Source organism: Lissotriton vulgaris, chromosome 3_1 (assembly GCF_964263255.1).
Source record: "Lissotriton vulgaris chromosome 3_1, aLisVul1.2, whole genome shotgun sequence".
Lineage (NCBI taxonomy): Eukaryota > Metazoa > Chordata > Amphibia > Caudata > Salamandridae > Lissotriton > Lissotriton vulgaris.
The window spans coordinates 882476371-882498999 of NC_141689.1; the positions used below are offsets into that span (position 1 = coordinate 882476371).

Genomic DNA, 22629 nt, shown 5'->3' on the forward strand with positions numbered 1-22629 from the left:
GCTATTAGCAGTGAAAGGACATATATTTCCCACTATGTCATCCTTTCGATTGTCCATACTGATTTCCATCCATTTAAAAATCGTAGGCTCTTGACCCAATCTGAGTTTCACCGTCCATCATCGAGTATTCCTAGGTTTGATGTTTTTTTAAATACCGTTCTGGGAGACTTCCATAATCTGTATTCATCAGATGAGCTATCTGGTTAGGTCCTGGCAATCGTTTTGGTCATTTTCTATAGATCTCACTTTCAACAGCCTTTTTAGCATATTTTTCCTACATACCACTAATGTATCCTTGATGTTTACAACTTTTTCGAGTGCAAAGCCTTTGGTTATGTTGGTCAAAAGAACTGGTATATGCTCCTTTGTGTCATTCTGCAGGTGTAGTTTTAACCAGTACTTGAATGACCCTTCTACGTTTTTTTTTTTGCAGAGTTTTATATAGCGCGAACTTGACCCGCAACCAAATCGGCTATCAGAGCGCTTTACATAGCACCAGTTACGTTACATATGGACACACATTCATTTTTGTTAGGCACGGGGAGATTACATGATTTGTCCAGAATCACAAGATGTTCAGCGTTGTTACCGAGACTCGAACCCAGTTCCCCAGGTCTGAGGTCGAATGCCCAAACCGTTAGCTTTCAACAAGCTATGCAAGAAATTGGTAGTCCATTGCTGGCCCTTAAGTTTAATATTAGTCAATCGCAACTACAGTTTCAGCCCGCTATTGTATGTCGCTTTAACTACTCCCAACCATTATTTCCAATTTTTTTGTTTCTATAGACTGAAGGAAGGATACATTTTTCTCAGTGATTAACACACAACCGAGTAGAAGGCTAGAACATTTTGCATTATATGCAACACCTAACATTTCTACTGGTTTGTGACCCGAATTGGAACCAATCTTCCTCAAAGAACCCGCCACCGCATTAGCTTTTATTCTCTCTTGTGATATGTGGGATTTAAAATAAGATCTGTTAGAACTAGGAGGCCAAGATATCTGTACTCCATAACCCTCTCCACCTGGGCCCCACTTAGCAACCACTTCGTCCTACTAGCCTGACTTTTATTAGTAAATACCATTATATCTTAGTAACATTTATTATCAAGTCATTTATTTTACAGTAAGAGGCAAATTAATGTAATTGCCTTTGCAGGCTCACGGGTGTCAGATCCATTATGACCATGTCGCCTGCATAGAAAATTGAAGAAATTGGTTTACTCTGTAGTTTAGGGGGGGAAATGAGGTAGGGCAAGAAACCCCGGAGCATCAGCTACGTACATAAAGAGCTACCAATAGGGCTAGGATACAACTGTGCCATGACCTTAACACATTAACTTAACAGTGGATATGACGACAGCTTCTATGAGGCGCAAATACACAAGTTTCAAGTATAGTTTCCATTCACAGGAGGGAGTACCTGGATCGTGAGTTACAAAGTATGGAACTGTTTTCGTTTTTATGTAGTTTACAAACAAAAAATAAAAGACTAGTGAGTACAAAAGTTACAATGAACATATAATGCTGTGATTTTGAGTGAAAGCAGAACTTACCACATGATGATCTGCACTATTTGCATGGTTGCATCGTTTAGCGCATTGAAGAAGTCCACCAGCACTTGGCCTTTATCGCCCATCTTGCCAATCACAAGTCCGAAGACGAGACAAAAAACGATCAAGCCCAGGACATTCACGCCATCTGAGTACAAACCCACAATTTTAAATTCCAGGGTTTTGTTCTATAAGGATTGAATAAAAACATGACATTGAGAATCTTCTCGAAGAGATCAACAACTAAAATCCAGTTTATCAATTAAATTTGGATAATAACAGTGCCTAATTTGTGCAGGTAGCTGCATGTGGTGGGCACATTATTTTCACCATCAAGCTTTGACCTAGAGTAAGAGAGGCAGAAAAAGAAGAACAAATGAGGAAGATACATTTAGGAAACACTGGCAAAAAGAGAAAGCAATGATGCAAAGGAACCTGCAAGACAGAGAAAGGAAGTGTAGGGCGGTGGAAGAAAGAGGCCTGGAGTGAAATGGAGAGCAGGCAGGCTTGGCATTTCTGCAAAGTTGACTCTTAAGGAAATCTCTTGGCCATGCATCTATTTTCAACAACAGTGTTAAATAGCTACCTTTCCATTTCAGTGTTGATAAATTATGTGTTTCTAGTTCTAACAGCAAGGTTATGCTGCTAACATTCACTAATGCTCACTTGCCCTCGCAGAAACATTACTAGTTTGTTATTACATCTATGGCTCCCTGAAATGAAATATAGTTGTCTCAATTTGGATAAAAACACACTAGGGCTCCATTAGAGCCAAGAACAACTTTGGTGCAGCAGGTTTTTAACAACTGAATTACATCAAGGTGCATCAAAGAGATAAACCCCTGCCTGCCCCATCAGTAGACTGGATGGCACAAACTACAACCCTCAAGACAAGAAAGTCGCAGCAATAGGCTCTGTGCCATGCCACAGCTCAGCAGTACTATAATGGTGGCACTTTATGTTAATGTTGACCTGTAAATAAAGCTAGGAATAGGCAGCCTACACATGCTCCATATTTCAGCTCTGTGATATATACCCTCCTCTGCTGCTTCAATAGATAATCCTCTAGCTCCCCCTTACACCGACTTCCAGCATGGCACTCCTCCTGCCACATTCACCCTAGTTCATGTTCTTCAGGGTACAGTACAAACAGGTACAATCAGTGGTTTAAATGGGTAGGTGCTGTCCAGTACTGAGCACCTACAGATACAGTAACAATGATTTCTAGCTTCAGACCTAGTCCACTTTCAATGTAGAGCCTAGTCAATTCGAAACTCTTGTGCCCAGAGATGCTGTCTATTGTGTCAAAATGGATTTTTTTGCTATTTGCACTGGAGTACTTTCTACTGGCTAATCCAGTCAGTGCTACCTCGTTGGGTAAATGTATAGTGCTTTTCCTACACAGCAGCTGCGTAAAGGGCCAGAAGATTTGTCTCCACTGACCATGTGTGTCTGTAACTTTGCCACCGCGCCAAAAGGCGCTGAGGTCCCTTGAGTGAGCTGTCCATCATAGTTGGGAAAGGGCGGGAATACGTTTGATACCGCTAGTGTATGGTGCGGAGACAAACGAGCGGGCTTCTATGCGTGTCAACATGCCTCTTGTGTATAAAGGGTCAGAGAGCGAGCAGGGCAGCAGGTGAGGAGAATGCAGCCTCCTGGTCACAGGAACTACACGGGGGCTGCGCTCGAGAAACTCAGGGATTCAAAGACCTCCCTCGAGTATTACAGCTAATTTTCGACGGCAGAGACGGGGATAAAGCACACTTGCCCAGCCTCGACCGTGCTCACTAATGTTTTGGGCTGATTAAAACGTTAATGAATTTGAGCTTCAACTCAAGCACCTGCTATATCTGTAAGTGCTTCCTGTTAAGGTTTAATTTTTGTGACAGGAGCCTTGTGCCAGAATGAATCCTGCCCTGCATAGTTATCCACGGAGATGCCACCGTTTTGTGCAATACCTCTACTCAACTGGAGTACTTTTACTGGCTAATCAGTAAGTGCTACCTCGTTGGGTAAATGTATAGTGCTGTTCCTACACTGCAGCTGCGTGAAGGGCCAGATGATTTGTCTCCACTGACCATGTGTGCCTGTAACTTTGCCACCGCGCCAAAAGGCGCAGAGGTCCCTTGAGTGAGCTGTCCATCATAGTTGGGAAAGGGCGGGTAGACGTTTGATACCGCTAGTGTGTGGTGCAGGGCCAAATGAGCGGGGCTCCTATGCGTGTCAACATGCCTCTAGTGTATAAAGGGTTAGAGAGCGAGCAGGGTAGCAGGTGAGGAGAAAGCAGCCTCCTGGTCACAGGAACTACACGGGGATGGCGCTCGAGAAATTCATGGATGCAAAGACCCGGGGCTTCTTTGCGTGCTGTTCACATGCCTCTTGTGTATAAAGGGTCAGAGAGCGAGCAGGGCAGGAGGTGAGGAGAAAGCAGCCTCCTGGTCACAGGAACTACACTGGGGTTGCGCTCGAGAAATTCAGGAATTCAAAGACCTCCCTCGAGTATTACAGCTAATTTTGGACGGCAGATATGGGGTTAAATCAAACTTGCCCAGCCTCAACCGTGCTCACTAATGTTTTGGGCTGATTAAAACGTTACTGAATTTGAGCTTCAACTCGGGCACCTGCTTTATTTATATCTAAGTGCTTCTTGTTGAGGTTTAATTTTTGGCCCACAGGAAGCACTTACAGAGTTAAGGCAGGTGCCGAGTTGAAGCTAACTTTGTAACCATTTTAGAATGGCGCCGGCAAGCTGCCAGAGTTGCTTACTTGCAAGTTGCAACTCTGGCAGCTTGCCGGCGCCATTCTAAAATGGTTACAAAGTTAGCTTTCTTCAACTCGAGTACCTGCCTTAACTGAAATCCGCCCGCGATCGGATTTGCAGAGTTTTCGGCAATTTCGCGAGATTCGCGGTTCGCGAAATTGCCGAAAATCCGCAAATTCCGTGAGCGGAACAGATTTTCCGCCCATAGTTACTAATTATATTAAAGTTGCAATGTCCATAAGAAAGTGGTATGAGTCACAAAAGATGAATAGAACTCTTGTAAACTTTTAAGTAATAACCATTTTTTAAATTTATGATAACTTACGGGTGATAGTATATAGACTGTTGTAATGGGTACTTAGTGTTAGGGTTCATAGTCCCTATTTAATTGTTCGAATGATATCTTTTGTTCTTTTTTTATGATTTTATCCATGCTTCTGTACATATATGATGAGAACATTTTAAAGTGTAATATATGTTTGTGAAACTTTTATGGTCTTTGGAACCGAATAAAGTTATTTTGACTTGACTTGACTTAGTAGGGTACTGCATTTTGATAAAATGCATTAAAAAGTTGTAAACAGATGAAGCTAAAGTAGCACATCCTTCTCTTAGCTACAGGTGTATTAAATCCCTACATAAATTGTATCACTATGACAAGCAACACATCCGTATTTACCACACTCAGGATCTCCTCTATGGCTGTGCTGTTCTTATCTGGAACTGTGGTGTTCTTTTCAGGTGGGCTCTTCAACTCTTCACGCTTTGTTTTGTACTGGGGAAAATGAAGATTGTAAAATTTAGTAAACTTTCCAGGAAGTGCAGTGACAGTAAAGAAGACGGTGCACACAGTCTCATTGATGGATGGAAGCCATTTTAACTAAAGGTGTGTCTCAGCAGATGGACGTCAGGCAGCGGCAGGAAGGCTCGTAAATCACATGAGTAGGTGTTAGACACCCTTTAGCTTGAACATCACTTCCATCCTCTGTTTACCAGTTAATGGATCTTGGTTACATCTCAGTGATTAGTGCAATTAGAGCACAATTGTCCCTTGTGCCCCTTTTATATTTGTTTATGTGTGCGATTGGACATAACTGGCATGCATTGGGTGCACAATCCCACAACTAGTCGCAGCAATAGTCTCTGTGCAATGCCACAGCTCAGCAGTATTATAATGGTGGCACTTTATTTTAATGTTGACCTGTAAATAAAGCTAGGAATAGGCGGCCTACACATGCTCCATATTTCAACTCTGTGATATATACCGTCCTCTGCTGTTTCAATAGATCATCCTCTAGCTCCCCCTTACCGACCTCCAGCATGGCACTTCTCCCGCCACATTCACCCTAGTTCATCTTCTTCAGGTACAGTGCAAACAGGTACAATCAGTGGTTTAAATGGGTAGGTGCTGTCCCGTACTGAGCACCAGCACTTCTTTAATTTGAAAGAAAGAGTGCCTGCACTTCCCAGTACTGCTACAATACATTTAATGTGAGAGTACCAGCACTTTTCAGCACTTCTACATTTCCATTGATAGCACTGGGTACAATCTTCACAAGTGGCCATGGACTTGTCTGTCCACTTAAGTGTTGTACTGCACTGAGGGCATGGAGGCAGAGAAAACAAGTGCTGTGGTTTTGAAGTGCACCATTATTCCTCATAAGCCCCTGTGCCGGGAAGGGGGGGGAGGGGGCGAAGGGCCTGTACATAGGTTTAGCCAGGGCCAAACTGGGAACCCAAAGCAGCCCTACCAAAATTGTTGGACCAGCTCCAATTCCATGGGAGGGGGGGCAGGGGTGCAAGTGTGAAGCACTGCTGCTTAAAATCGCTGCAAAAAAGGGGAAAAGTAAAATCAGCCCCCACCCTTCCAGCTCCTGGGTAAACGGCCAATGCCCACTATGACCAGTCTGGCCCTGGGTTTAGCTTAAATAAAATAAGCCAAAAACAAAAAATCATACATATGTTGCATAAGTGACAGACTCTAGTAGAGCAGCATGGACTGATACTGGGGTGATGGTTGTAGTAATAGATCCTGGGATTAGGGGTACTGGTGTGTCGACGGTGTCAGATATTATGATACAGTGCAGTTAATAGCCGGGTTAATCTGCTTTAGCACCATGGATACTCTTCCTAGCCTCGCCTACTTAGGCCTGTCACTCATGGTCAAAAAACTGAAAAACGCTATTACACTAGTGTCATGTATGCTGTACTGTACATGGAATGTTCTGACACATTATGTTGGAAAATGGCTTGCATGAAAAGTGTATCCCTAAAAACATACCAATAATTACGTTAGTGCATGCAAAAATACGGCAATGCACAGAAATGATATTCCTAAAAGTAGCCATACAAGGCTGAAAACTGCTTTTTGAATGAGGTCTTTACATTTGAGATCCTTTAAGAAGATTACAGGGCATTTGTGAAATGCCACAGCATGAGTGACTTCTCAATAAATGTCATCAACAGCTGTCATGAGCAGTTTCATGTCTGTTCTATTGATAAAGTAAACAATTTCTTGCATGTTCTGCTGAGTTACAAAATCTAGCATACATTGTGAAGTTATATAGGAAACATAGGGGAATCTTTCTGTTGGAAATTCCTTCTGAACATTATTTCCTTATTTATGTACGTTTAGGCCTCTGTGTGTTTGACCCCCGCTGTCGCCTAATGCCTGCTAAATTTGATTCAGCCATTCTATGCCCTGTGTAAAATACCATTTCATCCTCATCTATAGGGCTGACCAGACAGTCATGACTCTTGGCTAATACTAGAAGGTGTAACATTTGAATAACTAGCTTAGTGTAACAGTACTCTGATGACCCCTCCCAATAACCTACTTGTTTTAGTTATGAATTATGATGCATCATCAGAATATCCGTAGTGTATAAACTTGTTTTTTTTACCTACTGTGTATAAGTGCAAGCAACACTTTTCTTCCACATCGAACATTTAAAATTAATTTCAAAATGTGTTAGACATGACATTTTTGGCCTGGTTTTCCCTCATCTTTTTGCCTTCACCCCTCCTGTGCAATGAATTTATTGTAGTTTGCTTTAGGACTCTTTTGACTTTACCACTGCTAACCATTGCTACAGTACTTGTGCTCTTTCCTTCAAACATGATAAAATTGGAGTACACCTAATTTATACATGTATTTACTTGTAAGTCCTTATAAAATGGCACTACCATTTCCCTGGACCTGTAAATTAAATGCTACTAGTGGCCAGCTGCACTCATTGTGCCACCCATTAAAGTAGCACTATAAAACATTCTCGTGCTTGCCACTGCAGCCTACGTGTGCAGTCTTAAACTTTCATTTCAAACTTTTGCCAGGTCTAAACCTTCCTATTTAATGCTTATAAGTCTCCCTAAGGTAGGCCATAAATGCTCATAAGGCTAGGTGCATTGTTTTTAAAATGTAGGAGATGGGTGTTTAATTTTTAGATGCCCTGCCATTAAAAAACTCCTCATGTCATTTTTTACTGTTGTAAGGCCTATCTCCCCCATCGACGAACACTAGGTTACCTAATTACATTTAATAAGTGTTAACTTAAGATTGGGAGCAGATAGAGTATGGCTGTTTACACTCAAATGAATTGTCATTTAAAATTATCTGTAATGGTGAAGATGGATTTTAAGTTAAAATTCTGAAACTGCCACTTTTAGAAAGTTAGCATATTCTTGTTCCAACCAACTGTGCTTTTCTGACAGTGTCCTGGTTTACATTACTGTTCATGGCCCTGCTGTTGGGTTCAAACAGTGAGATAAAGAGGGCGTAGGAGCGGACAGTGGGTCATCCTGGCAGGCGGGCGGGGGGGGGGGGGGGGGGGACTGTATCTTGCCCCACTTGCACTTCAAAGAGCTTTGCCTATAGCACACACAAACAAACCTGTCACCACAAACAGTTTGGAGACTTGAATAGGGGAAAGGGAGGAACTTTCTGGAACCAGTTTTGGGGTTAGACAGAGTGTCCCCCACACACAGGCTGACATCAGGTATAAATATTAGACCTCCAAAGCCATTTATCACAACACTGCAGGTACCTGTTGAAGATTTAGAAGAAGGAGTGCCCTGCTGCTTGAAGGACTGTTTTTCTGTCTAAAGAAGGAACATTGGACCTGCTAGCCTTGTTTCCAGGCTACCCAGAGTGACTACAAAGGTTAGGTGGTTGATCTGTGTGAACTAAAGGGATACAGCAAGCTTCAGAGGCCTCCCTACAACTCCCAGCTGACCAGCTTCAACTGGACCTGGCTGAGCACCGCTTCTGGCCTCGGCTGGAGTGAGTCCTGATCCCCAAGAGGTGCCCCCAGGTGCCGGACCCTTGGCTGGCATCAGTAGAAGGTCCTCCAAGAAGGAAAGGTGAAAACTGTGCTTGCTAGATAAATTTACCTTCCAGAAGCTGTGTGCTCCGAGAATAATCAGTGTAACCACAGGGCACTGCTAGTACTGTGAACACTGAATGAATATTCCCAGTTACATAGGCTCAATTATTCGGTTGCAGATTGATTTGTCCGTCTGCAGAACACACCATTTTACAAAATACTCTTGCAAAAGAAACTACCCTTATGGGTTCTTAATCTGATAGGGTCCTTAGATTTGGTCCAGCTGGGTGTTGGCATAATGCTTTACATGGGCAAACTCCCTGCTTATATTCAAATGTGCTTATTCACAGATTGGCTATAAGTGGTCTACACATCCTGGCAAACTAAAACTGTCAGGTAATTACTGACAAATGTTTGAACAATTATCCTATTTCCCTTTTATTTTAAATACAACTATGTTCACATTTGTTTAGTTTCTGTAACATTTTTCTTATTAAATTGTAATTTAAATGCATCATTTTTATCTAACCTGTTACCGTAGAATGAACATTTACATTCTTCACTCCTTTCTCATAAATGGTGTGATTGGTTGTTGATGCACCTCACACAATTTCCTCTGAGTATAGCCTTTTCGCTAGATTGAGACAGTAAAGGTGCCCCATGTTATCCTTATTGAAGACTGTTTACTTCTTTGGGTCCTTTATTTTAAATGGTATGGAAGCCTAGTTGCAGCACATATTAGCACTGTGACCTCACTTCACTAGAGCTCAGCAATTCTACACTACACCCTACACTAAGTTTCCCCACAAGAAATGTATAAACTGGACCTAAACACATTAACTAAATTCACAATGATGAACATATGCATTTGCCATTTGCACATTGTGAGTTGCTAAAGTGTGTGCACACTTCCATTACAAGCAGGTACTGATTCACAATGCATTGTGGGGTCTTGGCGGTGGTCACCATGCCTGGAGTGGCAGAGTGGAATTGTTCTCTTTTTCAAGGTGAACTTTCCATGAATAGAAAAGTGATAAGCATTCTCCTACACCGATATTATTAATTTACTCCAAGAGAGGCTGAAGAACAGGAACTGCTGATGTTAACTGTCCCCCAACCCTTCAACATATGTAGGTCATTGGGTATATTTTACTGATGGGTTGTAACCCACCCATAAGGTGGAAATAAAAACAACTGCATTGCTATCCCCAAATTAGGAAGTAATGTAGCCTGTACATCAACACTAATTGATTGCATGAGCATGTGTGTACGTGGGAATGCCATACATCCAGTGGACCTCATCTTCTAAGATTGCTAAGATTGGTCAAGACATCTGTAAGACAAAACAAGTTGTGTCAGCGACACATCTATTCAGAAACTGGGGTTGCTCAGAGATCTGTGTATACCACATCCCAATGCTTTTTTAGTAGGAGACAGATGTGTGTGCACAAAGTGTTTTATGCACTTGTACAGCTCACATATTTCATTTTGAGCATTTGCAAAAACCTTTGGTGAACTTGTGCATGCACCGAATCTGTGATCCGTGCAAAAAACCTTTCTGAATCTAGCCTATTCACGACGCTTCATACACAATCACTCACGGAAACCTGTTGCATGGTGTAACTCTATGAAAAGCATTATTTTTTAACTGTGATTTTTTCTAATGCACCTTTCCTGGAGTCTGAAAATCTATTCATTTTGAAAGAAGACGAAGATCTCATGGTTTTTGTTTCCTTATGATCCTTCGTTTTATTAAACTTGAGTAATAAATGATTGGCAATGACTCTAGCCAGTAGCTCAGATAGATTATTTCCAAACTTAGCGCCCAGTTTAGATCTTGGCCGACGGCCTGTTTCTCTGCCAGGGCGACACACTCTGTCAGTTTTACAGAAGTGCCGCGCACCGAATTTTGAAATGTCCAGTGGCCCATGCAGACATTTTTAACATTGACAGGAACAGCTGTCATGGTGGTTCCTAACAATACATTGTAAGTTTGACAGATGGTTTCGTCAACATGACAAAGCCATGCAGCACCTTTACAATGAGTTTTTTTGTGTTCAAAATGAAAATCACATAGTGGGATTTTCTTTTTGAAAATAAAAAAAACGAATGTCCCCCTCACCATGGAAGTTTCCTACCATGACGAGGGGAGCTCTGAGCAGGTTTCAAGGTTCCTTACCAAATGCTTTTTGCTGACTGTGGGGGCATTGAAAACTGGCTGTATGATGGACATACAGCCAAACCTCTGATGGCCTTTACGTCATCAGGCTGATCGGAAAGCTTTGGCCACTGGAGGGACGGACTAGTCTCTGCCATAGTCAAACGAATGGCCCGTCCGTTTCTATATCCAGCAGGCAAACCATAATATTGGTGGGGAGGGAACTCTATGTCCTGAGGTAATCTAAAATTTTATGGTCAAGTTGTGTTCCCTAGCGAGTACCCCACCGTCTCCATGTACGAGTTAAAGTGCATGTAACTTCCCTCCTGTGTCAGCTATGAAGACGCAAATACATTTGCGTCCAACGTTAACATGTCCTCTTTCAGACCCACCATGAATGGGTCGAATGGTCCGTTCCTAAGTATGCTATGCCAACGTCTTTTTGTAGTGTACTCCTACGTTTTTCAGCTCTGGCTGAAGTAGGCCCTGAATCTCTGCCACCGAGCCTCTTTTCTGGCTTCTGACTCCGAGAAATCTCTGCCCAGGCAGCCCCTGTACTCGTGAACTCTGACTTACTTCTAGCGCGGCCCCTCGCGCTCGGCTCAGCCTGCTGCCTGCCAAGATTGACTATAACCTTCGAGTTATCTGTTTCCCTCCTCGAAAATACATTCCTGCCTGCTAGCTTCAGTAAACATCCTTCCTCAGCTACAGGGCTAAAGGGCCGACCTGTCTCTGTGCAAGTAATTCATAGCTTCGTTGCCATGCTTCCATGGAAGGCCCCATGCCCCCACGCTTCTCATACAGACACCCAGGCGCTTATACACGCACTCACAGCAAGTATAGAATAGCTTCTGCCCCAGAGACCTTTCCGCCCAGATAGCTTAGTTCCTAAACATCAGATATCAGATATGATAGAAGCACAAGTTGATCTGACATGCCAGACTTTTGTCTCTTTTCCGTCAGTGTAAATGTCAAGTCCCCTGCACCCCTCCAATTACACGTCATGCAGCTGCGCGCGCATCCAAGCTTCCGATTTCTGCTGACATTGCCACATTTTCTGTTAGTGCCACCCCTTTGTGACACCTATCAGTGACGTTTCCAGAACACACCTCTAGTTTCACGCCTCTTGATTACGCACATGTACCACGTGTATATTGTTATCTTGTCTTCTCTCAGCTGTTACGCCTTCTATACTGTTTTCAATGGTGTACAATAAGTATATAAGCTATGTACTGTTAATAAAATGTCAGCGCGCTCTATCCCTTCTGACACCCTGTGTGGTGGTCAGAACATGATATCTTGGCCATGACCATTCCTTTTTAAGGAATAAAACCCTTAGAACTCTAACACCACGGACTCTGTCTTTTTTCACCCGATCTGAGTTATTATTGATTAAGTACTTACCTGCATAGAAATTAAGAGTAAATTATTTATTTACATCATTTTGGCGCCCGAACAGGGACCCCTCCCCCACCTCACGCGCCGGTTGGTGCGTTGCAACCTGTGTCCCCTGCCGTCAGTTAGCCGGAACATACGCGTATCGGCAGGATTTCCTGCATCTCCCTCTGACCCACGGAGGTGACGAAGACTGCGATCCGTGCCCAGACGAGGCGGTGAGGAGTGCGGAGGATCCCGACCAGAGCCTAGCCGAAAGAAGCAAGGTCCGAGGTGTCAAGAGGCCCACCAGTTTTCCGAAGTTTTCCGAAATTTTCCGAAGTTTCCCGAAGTTTTCCGAAGTTTCGAGTCGAGTCCAGTCGAGTTTTCCGAGGCCTTCTGTTTCCGTGCTTCCCGGTGAGTACCATTGCTGGGTCGTATCTAGACGGGTTTGGGTACACAAGTCCGGTCTGCACTGTTTTTAGGCAGTGTATCTGTACTGTTTAGCAGTATATCTAGTATTCCGAACTTCTGAATTTTTGCACTGTTACAACAGTGTATCTGTACTGTTGAGCAGTACATCCAGTATAGTGGGGTAGTCATCTATGTCTCAAATGTCTTTTCATGTAATTAATGTCGTGGTATGAATGTGATTGTTTTCCTGTGCATCATTGTGTTTTCTGGTATAACTAGTCACCTTCAGAATTAAGTATCAAGGATCGAGCATTTCAGTATCAAGTAGGCACAATGCCGTTTTTCAACAAGTTAAAGCAGATAGGAACTAGGAAAGGGATGTTAGAGGAAGAAATTCCGATCCCCCCTAGGGACACTCCAGGTAATTTCATGTATAACAAACATGGCATAGACGCCATATTGTATCTAGAGTTATGGACCGATTATACAAAGCACCTAGAGGAAAGATACCGATGGCCAGTTAACGGAACATGGGATGCCGAGTGCATCATAAAGGTAGAAGAAGCATTACGGAAAAAGAAAGCCAGACAATCTCAGAAAGACGCCATAGAATTTTGGCGTAAGGAATCACATAAACGTGCTGAAAGAGCACTTCGTAGAGAAGACAGACTTAAAGAATCAGAAAAGGCCCAAGAAAACGAATTAGTTATTGAAGGAATTCGAGTAAAATCAGAACAAATAGATCGCATCCAAAATAGCCAAGTGAACAACATGGGTCTTTTGGCCGAGGGTACACCTGACGCCATTTCAGAAATACCGAAAAATTTGCCGTCACCATTAGTTCCAACTAAAGTAATGCACAAGACTACTAAAGACATATTCCTAAATTCATACTTAGAGGATGTAGCACCAGCTTACACCAATCTGCCTGTTCGTGCCCTGCCTACTGACAGGGACGGGGGTGGCACTCCACCCCCAGGTCACGTTCCGCCGGTACCGCAACAGACCTCCCCTGTTCCGCCAGCCCCACCACTTCCCGTACTCAAAACTGACCTACCGAAACCACGTTTGCCTGATCCACCTAAACGACAAATTCAAGTTCAGATACAGACTCCACAGGGAGGTAATGCACAAGCTTCCGCTTCAGGAGGTGCGACCGCGGGTCCTCAGACCCCGCCACCGACTCACAGATTCAATCTCAGAGGTATGCAGAGTCCTCTCACGTACAGGTCTCCCCACTCCTCTAATTCATCCCGCCTTGACGCATTAAAAGAAAACATGTCAGTTTGCAGATATGATCCAGTACCCGGAAAGGACGATTTAATGATATTGGCATCATTACGGTTAAGATCTGCTACTGATAACTTGTTATGCTATGTAGGAATGAAGGAGCGTCTAGATAGAATATATGAGTTTGTTCAGACAGGAAAGGACCCTGACAGTATTAAGGATGCCATGGAGAAACAGAAAGTTGACATGCAAGCGCTGATACTACGATTTTTCATAAATTGTCTAATAAGAGAACGAGACAGGCCCGGAACAGATCAGAGTGAATTAGATGCATTGAACAAGTGGGGTCAAAATATAGCTGAAGGAAAACATGACAGACAGAATTGCATAGCCTCTATGTACAAGAAGATTAGGAAAGCAGTAATAGCAGTACACGAGAAAGGGAACGAAAAGGCTCCCTCCGAGGAGGAAGAAGAACAGGAAGAATCTGAAAGAAATGTAGGCACCATAGCATATGTAGGTAAGGGAACTTACCTTAGGAAGGGTATCCGTCCAGAGAGCAAGAGAGTTTTCTTCTCTGCCTTGACAAATCCGAATTCTGCTGAGCATCAGTTCCAGGAAACTGATAAACGGCTTCGAGATCGAGTTGGGTACCATGTACTCAATTCTATGGATGAACAAGAACTAGCCCGATCGGCTGTATCATGGGCCGAAAATGCAGACATATATAATGATGACACAGTGGCGCAGACATTTTTGAACCTCTCCCCCGACGAACAGAAATTAGCAGGTGTATACATGATTCAGCACCTTCTTATCAAATACAGGAAACATTATTCTGATCCAGGTCCCTTACATGAAACACTAGAAGCATTACTGATGGATAGATGGAGAGGCTTAAGTACCAAATTAATTCAAATAATTCTAGAACAGCGACATAGATATGATACCTTTGTAAGCTCTGAATATGTTCCCGCTCCACCTCCAGAAAGAAAAATGTACCACATGCAATGCGGGGGTGGTATTGAAAGTCAGAACCCCTTACGAGAAGTGCACCCTGTTATGGGTGAGGATAAAACCTTGAAACGCGTGTATGTACACACGCCTCTGACTAAATTAGAACTGTTAGAAATGAAGAAACTAGTACCATGCCATGATAAAGACCCTGCAGGTTTTCATAGAGAGCTTAAAGACATGTTACTAATGGGGGATTACACGTATGATGATATCATGAAAATGTTGAAGGTATTATTGCCTACGGGTATATTCGAGAAACTGAAGGAAAAGGAATGGGAGGTGGGAGACACAAAGATTGCCTGGGCAGAAATAGAGGAAGAAGAAAAGAAACGGGTCCCAGGGTTAGGCCTTGGGGACAAAACTAAAGCATTACCAGGTTTGATAGTACAGGTCCTGCCCAGGTTATTGACGACTAGAAAGGAAGATTGGGACGCCATCTCGTCCTGTAAACAGAAACATGATGAAGATACTAGTGACTTCTATTCAAGATTCGAGAAATGTTTTATTATCAATAGTGGCCTCCAGCCAAGTAGCGAGTCGTACCCGCATCTTTTTGTATCAAAGTTAGTCGAGAATTCCCTACCGTTAGTTAAAAATCGTGTGTACAAGGTCGAGAGTACATGGCAAGCAAATACGCCATCACAGATGTTACAAATGTTACAATATCATCAGAACAGAATCAGAGAAGAACAAGATCAGGAACAAAAACGCATGAAAGACACAAAGATGAAAATGTTAGTAGCTCAGACGGTTCCATCCGACGGTCACAGAAAAGATACGACCCAGACAAGTCACACTGCAGCTCCTGTTAAAGGGACATGCAATTATTGCAAGCAGCCAGGTCACTACGTACACGAATGCCCCGTTCTGAAACATAACATAGCGACAGGTAAAACTAAGGAAAGACCGCATCTGCCTAGACAGGACCATGGCCAGCATCAGTCTTCACAGAATACACAGAGTACACAGCCTATGCATGCTTCCTCGACTCCAGCACAGACCGTAGCAGTACCACAGCCACAGCCCATTGCTGCAACGCAGCAAGTTTCACAGCAGATGTACCAGTATGCCCAGTCCGCTTACCCCGAATATTCCCGATATACATGAAACAGCCTAGAGAGGGAAGGTGGCTTGCCTCTTATTGAGATTCCTGTAGATCAAGAAGGTCCTTATGTACACAGTCAAGTATTGGGAAAAGACAGAAAGTTTTTAATTGACACAGGGGCAAGTCGCACTACAATCAGCCATGATGAAGTTCCAGGGGCACCCCTCTCAGGCTCACAGAATGTTTCCCTGGGTTTTTCAGGACAGCCTATTGTAAATGAAGTATCAGAACCAGTTCCCCTGGCTGTGGGTCCATTATCACGTGTTACAGACCTGTTACTAACGAAATCATGTCCAGAAAATCTGTTAGGAATTAAAACATTGAAGGCTCTAGGAGCTATAATATGCTGTTCCCCGGAGGGAGTTAGACTCTTTCTGCGGGATTTCAAGGGTCATTATGTTCTGCGTGAATTTGATGTCAGATTGAAAAATGTACCAGATTACTTGTGGGCAAAAGGCCCAACTGATGTAGGCTGTATGCACATTACACCATACCGCGTTACACTAAAGGCAGGTGTTGTATTACCCAGAATCAGACAATACAAGTTACCACCCGATGCTGTAGTGGCTTTACTGAAAATCATTGAAGAGCTCATTGCCCAAGGAGTGGTCGTCGAGACCGACTCCAATATCTGTAATTCACCCATCATTCCGATTCTTAAACGTACTGATCCCAATGCACCGCCAGTATATCGGCTGGTGATTGATCTTCGAGAATTAAATAAATGCATTATTCCACAGTATCCTGTGGTCCCCGATATCTCATCCCTATTGACTGCCATTGATTCAGAAGCAACGTTCTTTACTGTAATTGATCTCAAGAACGCCTTCTTCAGCGTGCCTATTGATCCAGAGAGCCAATATCTCTTCGGATTCAGTTTAAATGGACGCAGTTTCAAATTTTCACGCGCACCTCAAGGATTCACAGAAAGCCCCAGCATCTATAGTCAAGCACTGAAAAGACAACTAGATTGTATTCAAATGCCAGTTAACACCGCTTTACTGCAATACGTCGATGATCTACTGATCACCGCACGAAGTGAGCCCGAATGTGAAAAAGCATCACTGACAGTTTTACACTTCCTGGCCGACAAGGGACACAAGGTGTCTCCTTCGAAGCTACAATTCTGTGTTCAGCAAGTTGTGTACTTGGGTCACTTGCTGTCCAAAGTGGGGAGACAGCTCACTCCCGATCGCATTCAGTTAATTGCAAATATGCCACAACCCCAGACACAAAAGGAAGTGCGGGCCTTCATAGGCCTCACCTCGTACTGCAGACAATGGATTCCCCAGTATGCATTTCTAGCCAAGCCACTCATCCAGTTAACGACACAGGAGGCAGCGACTTCGACTGCCCTCCCTTGGACTCAGGAACACACACAAGCTTTTGAAGAGTTAAAGAAAGCATTATGCCAAGCACCAGTTTTAGCGACACCATGTTACAGTAAACCGTTTACACTTTTTGTTACAGAACGTGATGGTACAGCGTTGTCTGTCCTCACTCAAGATCAAGCAGGTTCACATAAGCCTTGCGCTTATTTTTCTAGTACATTGGATTCAGTAGCCCAGGCACTCCCTGCGTGCTTGAAGTCAGTAGCAGCAACAGCATTAGCAATCCGACAGAGTGATTCAATTGTTTTAGGTCATCAGTTAACAGTTCAAGTACCACATTCTGTAGAGGTTTTGTTAAACAGAACCCAGACTCAACACTTGACTATAGCACGACTGACAGGTTATGAATTAACACTATTTCAGCCACACATAGAAATCAGACGCTGTGGCATCCTGAACCCAGCAACACTGTTACCAACAGTTATGACAGATCCAGCCCCACATGATTGTATAGAAATCATTAATGCAGTAACAAAGCCTAGACGAGATTTAACAGATGTTCCACTGACAAATCCAGACCTGACACTTTATGTGGACGGTTCATGCATGAGAACAAGTACAGGAGAATTAGTGGCCGCATATGCCGTGACCACCGAAACTGAAGTTAAAGAAACATATCGTATTGACACACTGTCTGCTCAAGCAGCAGAGCTCATCGCTCTGACCCGAGCTTGTATTCTAGCCAAGAACAGAAATGTTAACATATACACTGATTCCCGTTATGCCTTCGGAGTTGTACACGACTTCGGAGTCCTCTGGCAAGAACGAGGTTTCCTGACCTCTCATGGGGCCAAGATTCAACATGGTCCCCTCATTCAAGCCCTGTTAGAGGCAATACATTTGCCCTCGGGCATATCAGTCATGAAGTGTAAAGCACATACTAAAGTTACAGATTCTGTGTCCCAGGGTAACGACCTGGCAGACCAGACAGCAAAACATACAGCACTGACTCATACCCAGATTACTGATGTGACAAAGTGTATGGCAGTTAGAGATCCCGCCCTAGACGTAATTGACATTCAGACACATGCTACTCCAGATGAAATAAAGAAATGGACTGAACTAGGAGGGATTCAGACAGATCAAGGTTGGGTGACGAAGGGAAAATGTATATGGTTTCTCCCCGACTCAATGGTTCAAGTCATGATAAACACAGCACATAGCCCGGCACATCTAGGAGAGAAAGCGATGTTAGACAGTTTGCAATATCTCTGGTACAATAAACACTTACGAGCAGCAGCAAAACAGAAAGTGCGTACTTGCATGATCTGTTGTCAGTTCAATCCAGGTAAAAGCGTCCCTGTAGAGCAAGGTGGATTTCATCCTCCCGAGCACCCTTTTGAAGTCCTCCAGATGGATTATATCCAGATGGACCGTTGTCGAGGTTTTAAATATGTTCTCGTAGTTGTCTGTGCTCTGTCCCGTTGGACCGAAGCATACCCAGTTCCAGACTACACTGCTCCGACCACTGCCAAGCAGCTGGTTCGTGAATTCTTCCCACGGTACGGTTTGCCCCGTGTCGTGTATTCAGATAACGGACAGCCATTCTCGTCCGAGTTGATGAAACAGGTTTCCCTTTTGCTAGGATATCAGTGGAGGTTCCACTGTGTCCGACATCCCGAAGCAGCAGGCCTTGTAGAAAGGCATAATCAGACACTAAAAATCCGCCTTGCAAAGATCTGTCAGGAAAAGGGGGTCGACTGGATAGTCGCCCTGCCCGTGGCACTATTCTACATGAGAATGGTCGCCCATTCAAGATCAGGGCTATCCCCGTACGAAGTGGTCTTTGGCAGACCACCGAATATGTGGGGGACGCCCATTCCGAAGAAAATAACTGATGTTGATTGCCATATGTTGACAGATTACCTTGCCTCCTTGATGTCTGCACTCCAATCATGTCATTCACAGGTTGCCGCAGCCTTCCCTGACAACACCGATGTAAAGGCGCATGAGGTCCGTCCTGGGGATCTGGTACTCGTCCGGAATTTCGACCGGAAAGGTCCGCTGGAGCCCCGCTGGAAGTCCCCGAAGACCGTCCTCCTTACCACCAGGACCGCCGTGAAGATAGAGGGGAGAAAGGGGTGGGTCCACACGAGTCACATCAAACTTTGCAATGAACTAAAAAACGGACTAAAACAGGACTCTGACTCGTCCACCCCCACCAAAGACTGTGTTGAAGGAAAAGACTTTACAGTGTCTGAACGAGAAAAGACTCCTCAAGAACAATATCGTATGAAACTCCGATCTAGCAAGTCAGACAGTTTAATTGTTTAAGTCCTCCCCTAGGTGAATCGGTTAAATAGTTTCTGACATGTATCCCCTAGATCGAGATAGAGAGAGAGAGAGACAAGTCAAAAGAAATACATACTGTAAATCACTGCGTAATCCCTGTATAGTGACGTTGTTAATAATGTTTTTTCTAAGTATTCTAATTATTATTGCCAGCATTCTGCTACCTATATATTGGCCTATTTTCAGGCGTGAACAATCTACTTACAATGTCTCTGCTGAACACACTTTTAGTGAACTTCCTGCACACGAACTCTCTTACAGACTTGCGCTGCGCAACAATACATTCATTAGTATGTTACACCACTCCCATCAGACAAATAATGCTACCGACTGCTGGATATGTGGCCGACTCCCTCCCTACCAGAATTACAAGGGAGCTCTGCCCCTCTTTCCATACCCGTTCACTCACAATGGCTCCTGTGGGGCATGGTTTAAAATAATTAATTCCTTAGATCCTGATATTGCTGTTTTCGATGGGGGCTGGGTTTGGGGAAACCTGAACTTAGTCCTGCTCGATGTCTGTTATCCTGATAAAGAGGGACTTCCCACTCGAATAGGAACTGATCTAGAAAATGAAGTATATGGATTAGGTAATTACACAATTAGCCTTATGATCCTTACTGTTGAATCCGAGGCTGCTCCAGTTCTGCCCCATATGTTAGTATTACCAGTCACAGGTGAATTATGTGTTAGCAAGAAAGGTTCAGTACACGTAGGTCATAGTAAATGCACTACTGTGGTCGAATTCAGTGATCATGGTAAATCGTCTTTCAAAGCTATCAGTCACTCCTATTTTGTTTGTGGTCATACCGCATACATACGTTTGCCTCCAGATTGGGATGGTACCTGTTACATTGCATTCCTTCTGCCACCTGTTTTCCTAGCTCCCCCAGATTACCATAGAAATACGAATCTGGTCCAGAATAGACCCAAAAGAGATATTCCACTTGTCGACTACACAGAAACGGCATGGGAACAGTACACTGATTTCAATAAAGGATTCTTTTTCTTTCTAGGACCTGTCCAAAACAGTAAATTAATACGTAGATTAACTAGAACACTTGAAGCAGTAGTACATGAAACTGCCTCCGCCTTAGGTAACTTAACAGAGGAGCAATCTGCTATGCGGGTTGTTGTCCTTCAAAATCGTCTTGTTATTGACGTCATCTTGGCAGATAGAGGTGGAGCCTGCAAGGTCATCGGGTCAAGTTGCTGCGTTTTCATCCCACAAAATGCACCATCTGTCTATCAAGCTATTACCCGTCTGCATAAAATTGCGAATCAGATACATCAGAATGCAGGCACCTGGACTTGGTCCGGTTGGTTCTGGACAACGTTAACAGCTTGGGGATGGAAGATCTTATCATTCCTAGGCATTGGCCTTGTTATAGTATTCAGCTGCTGCCTGTGCCTACAGTGTGGGCCAGCGATATGTGGACTGTGTGCCACTTCCTGCATTGAACATTCCAGTTTTCTCTCAAATAGTCAAAGAAAGAAAGATGAACGAATAATGTTACAAGAACAAACTGATCGATTTATGATGATCGATATATCATGAAGGGTCCGTAGGGAACAAGGAGGGAATGAGGTAATCTAAAATTTTATGGTCAAGTTGTGTTCCCTAGCGAGTACCCCACCGTCTCCATGTACGAGTTAAAGTGCATGTAACTTCCCTCCTGTGTCAGCTATGAAGACGCAAATACATTTGCGTCCAACGTTAACATGTCCTCTTTCAGACCCACCATGAATGGGTCGAATGGTCCGTTCCTAAGTATGCTATGCCAACGTCTTTTTGTAGTGTACTCCTACGTTTTTCAGCTCTGGCTGAAGTAGGCCCTGAATCTCTGCCACCGAGCCTCTTTTCTGGCTTCTGACTCCGAGAAATCTCTGCCCAGGCAGCCCCTGTACTCGTGAACTCTGACTTACTTCTAGCGCGGCCCCTCGCGCTCGGCTCAGCCTGCTGCCTGCCAAGATTGACTATAACCTTCGAGTTATCTGTTTCCCTCCCCGAAAATACATTCCTGCCTGCTAGCTTCAGTAAACATCCTTCCTCAGCTACAGGGCTAAAGGGCCGACCTGTCTCTGTGCAAGTAATTCATAGCTTCGTTGCCATGCTTCCATGGAAGGCCCCATGCCCCCACGCTTCTCATACAGACACCCAGGCGCTTATACACGCACTCACAGCAAGTATAGAATAGCTTCTGCCCCAGAGACCTTTCCGCCCAGATAGCTTAGTTCCTAAACATCAGATATCAGATATGATAGAAGCACAAGTTGATCTGACATGCCAGACTTTTGTCTCTTTTCCGTCAGTGTAAATGTCAAGTCCCCTGCACCCCTCCAATTACACGTCATGCAGCTGCGCGCGCATCCAAGCTTCCGATTTCTGCTGACATTGCCACATTTTCTGTTAGTGCCACCCCTTTGTGACACCTATCAGTGACGTTTCCAGAACACACCTCTAGTTTCACGCCTCTTGATTACGCACATGTACCACGTGTATATTGTTATCTTGTCTTCTCTCAGCTGTTACGCCTTCTATACTGTTTTCAATGGTGTACAATAAGTATATAAGCTATGTACTGTTAATAAAATGTCAGCGCGCTCTATCCCTTCTGACACCCTGTGTGGTGGTCAGAACATGATATCTTGGCCATGACCATTCCTTTTTAAGGAATAAAACCCTTAGAACTCTAACACCACGGACTCTGTCTTTTTTCACCCGATCTGAGTTATTATTGATTAAGTACTTACCTGCATAGAAATTAAGAGTAAATTATTTATTTACATCAGTCCGCTGCACAGAGATCCCTCTCCACTGACATTGAAATCAGGCCCTAAGTTCACTGGGAAAAGAATCGTTTTGTACCTGGTCGTAATGTTTGTCAAATTATTAAGGAGTGTATAGAGTAATAAATATAACAATAAAGGCATCAGTCTCAATGAACTTAGATATAAGCTTGTGAATTATTGCCTTATTGATCAAGCCCTCAATACCCCCTAACACTTGG

General features: G+C 43.7%; 1 protein-coding gene across 1 annotated transcript in view; it reads right to left on the reverse strand.

Annotated features, from left to right (window-relative positions):
* SLC1A1 (solute carrier family 1 member 1) overlaps positions 1-22629 on the reverse strand; it is a 400763-nt gene that overhangs the window by 82775 nt on the left and 295359 nt on the right. The window contains exons 6-7 of the mRNA XM_086961206.1: positions 4995-5090; positions 1558-1742 (exon numbers count right to left, since the gene is read on the reverse strand). Coding sequence (XP_086817332.1) covers positions 1558-1742; positions 4995-5090 — 281 coding nt within the window. The remainder of the gene's footprint in view (positions 1-1557; positions 1743-4994; positions 5091-22629) is intronic.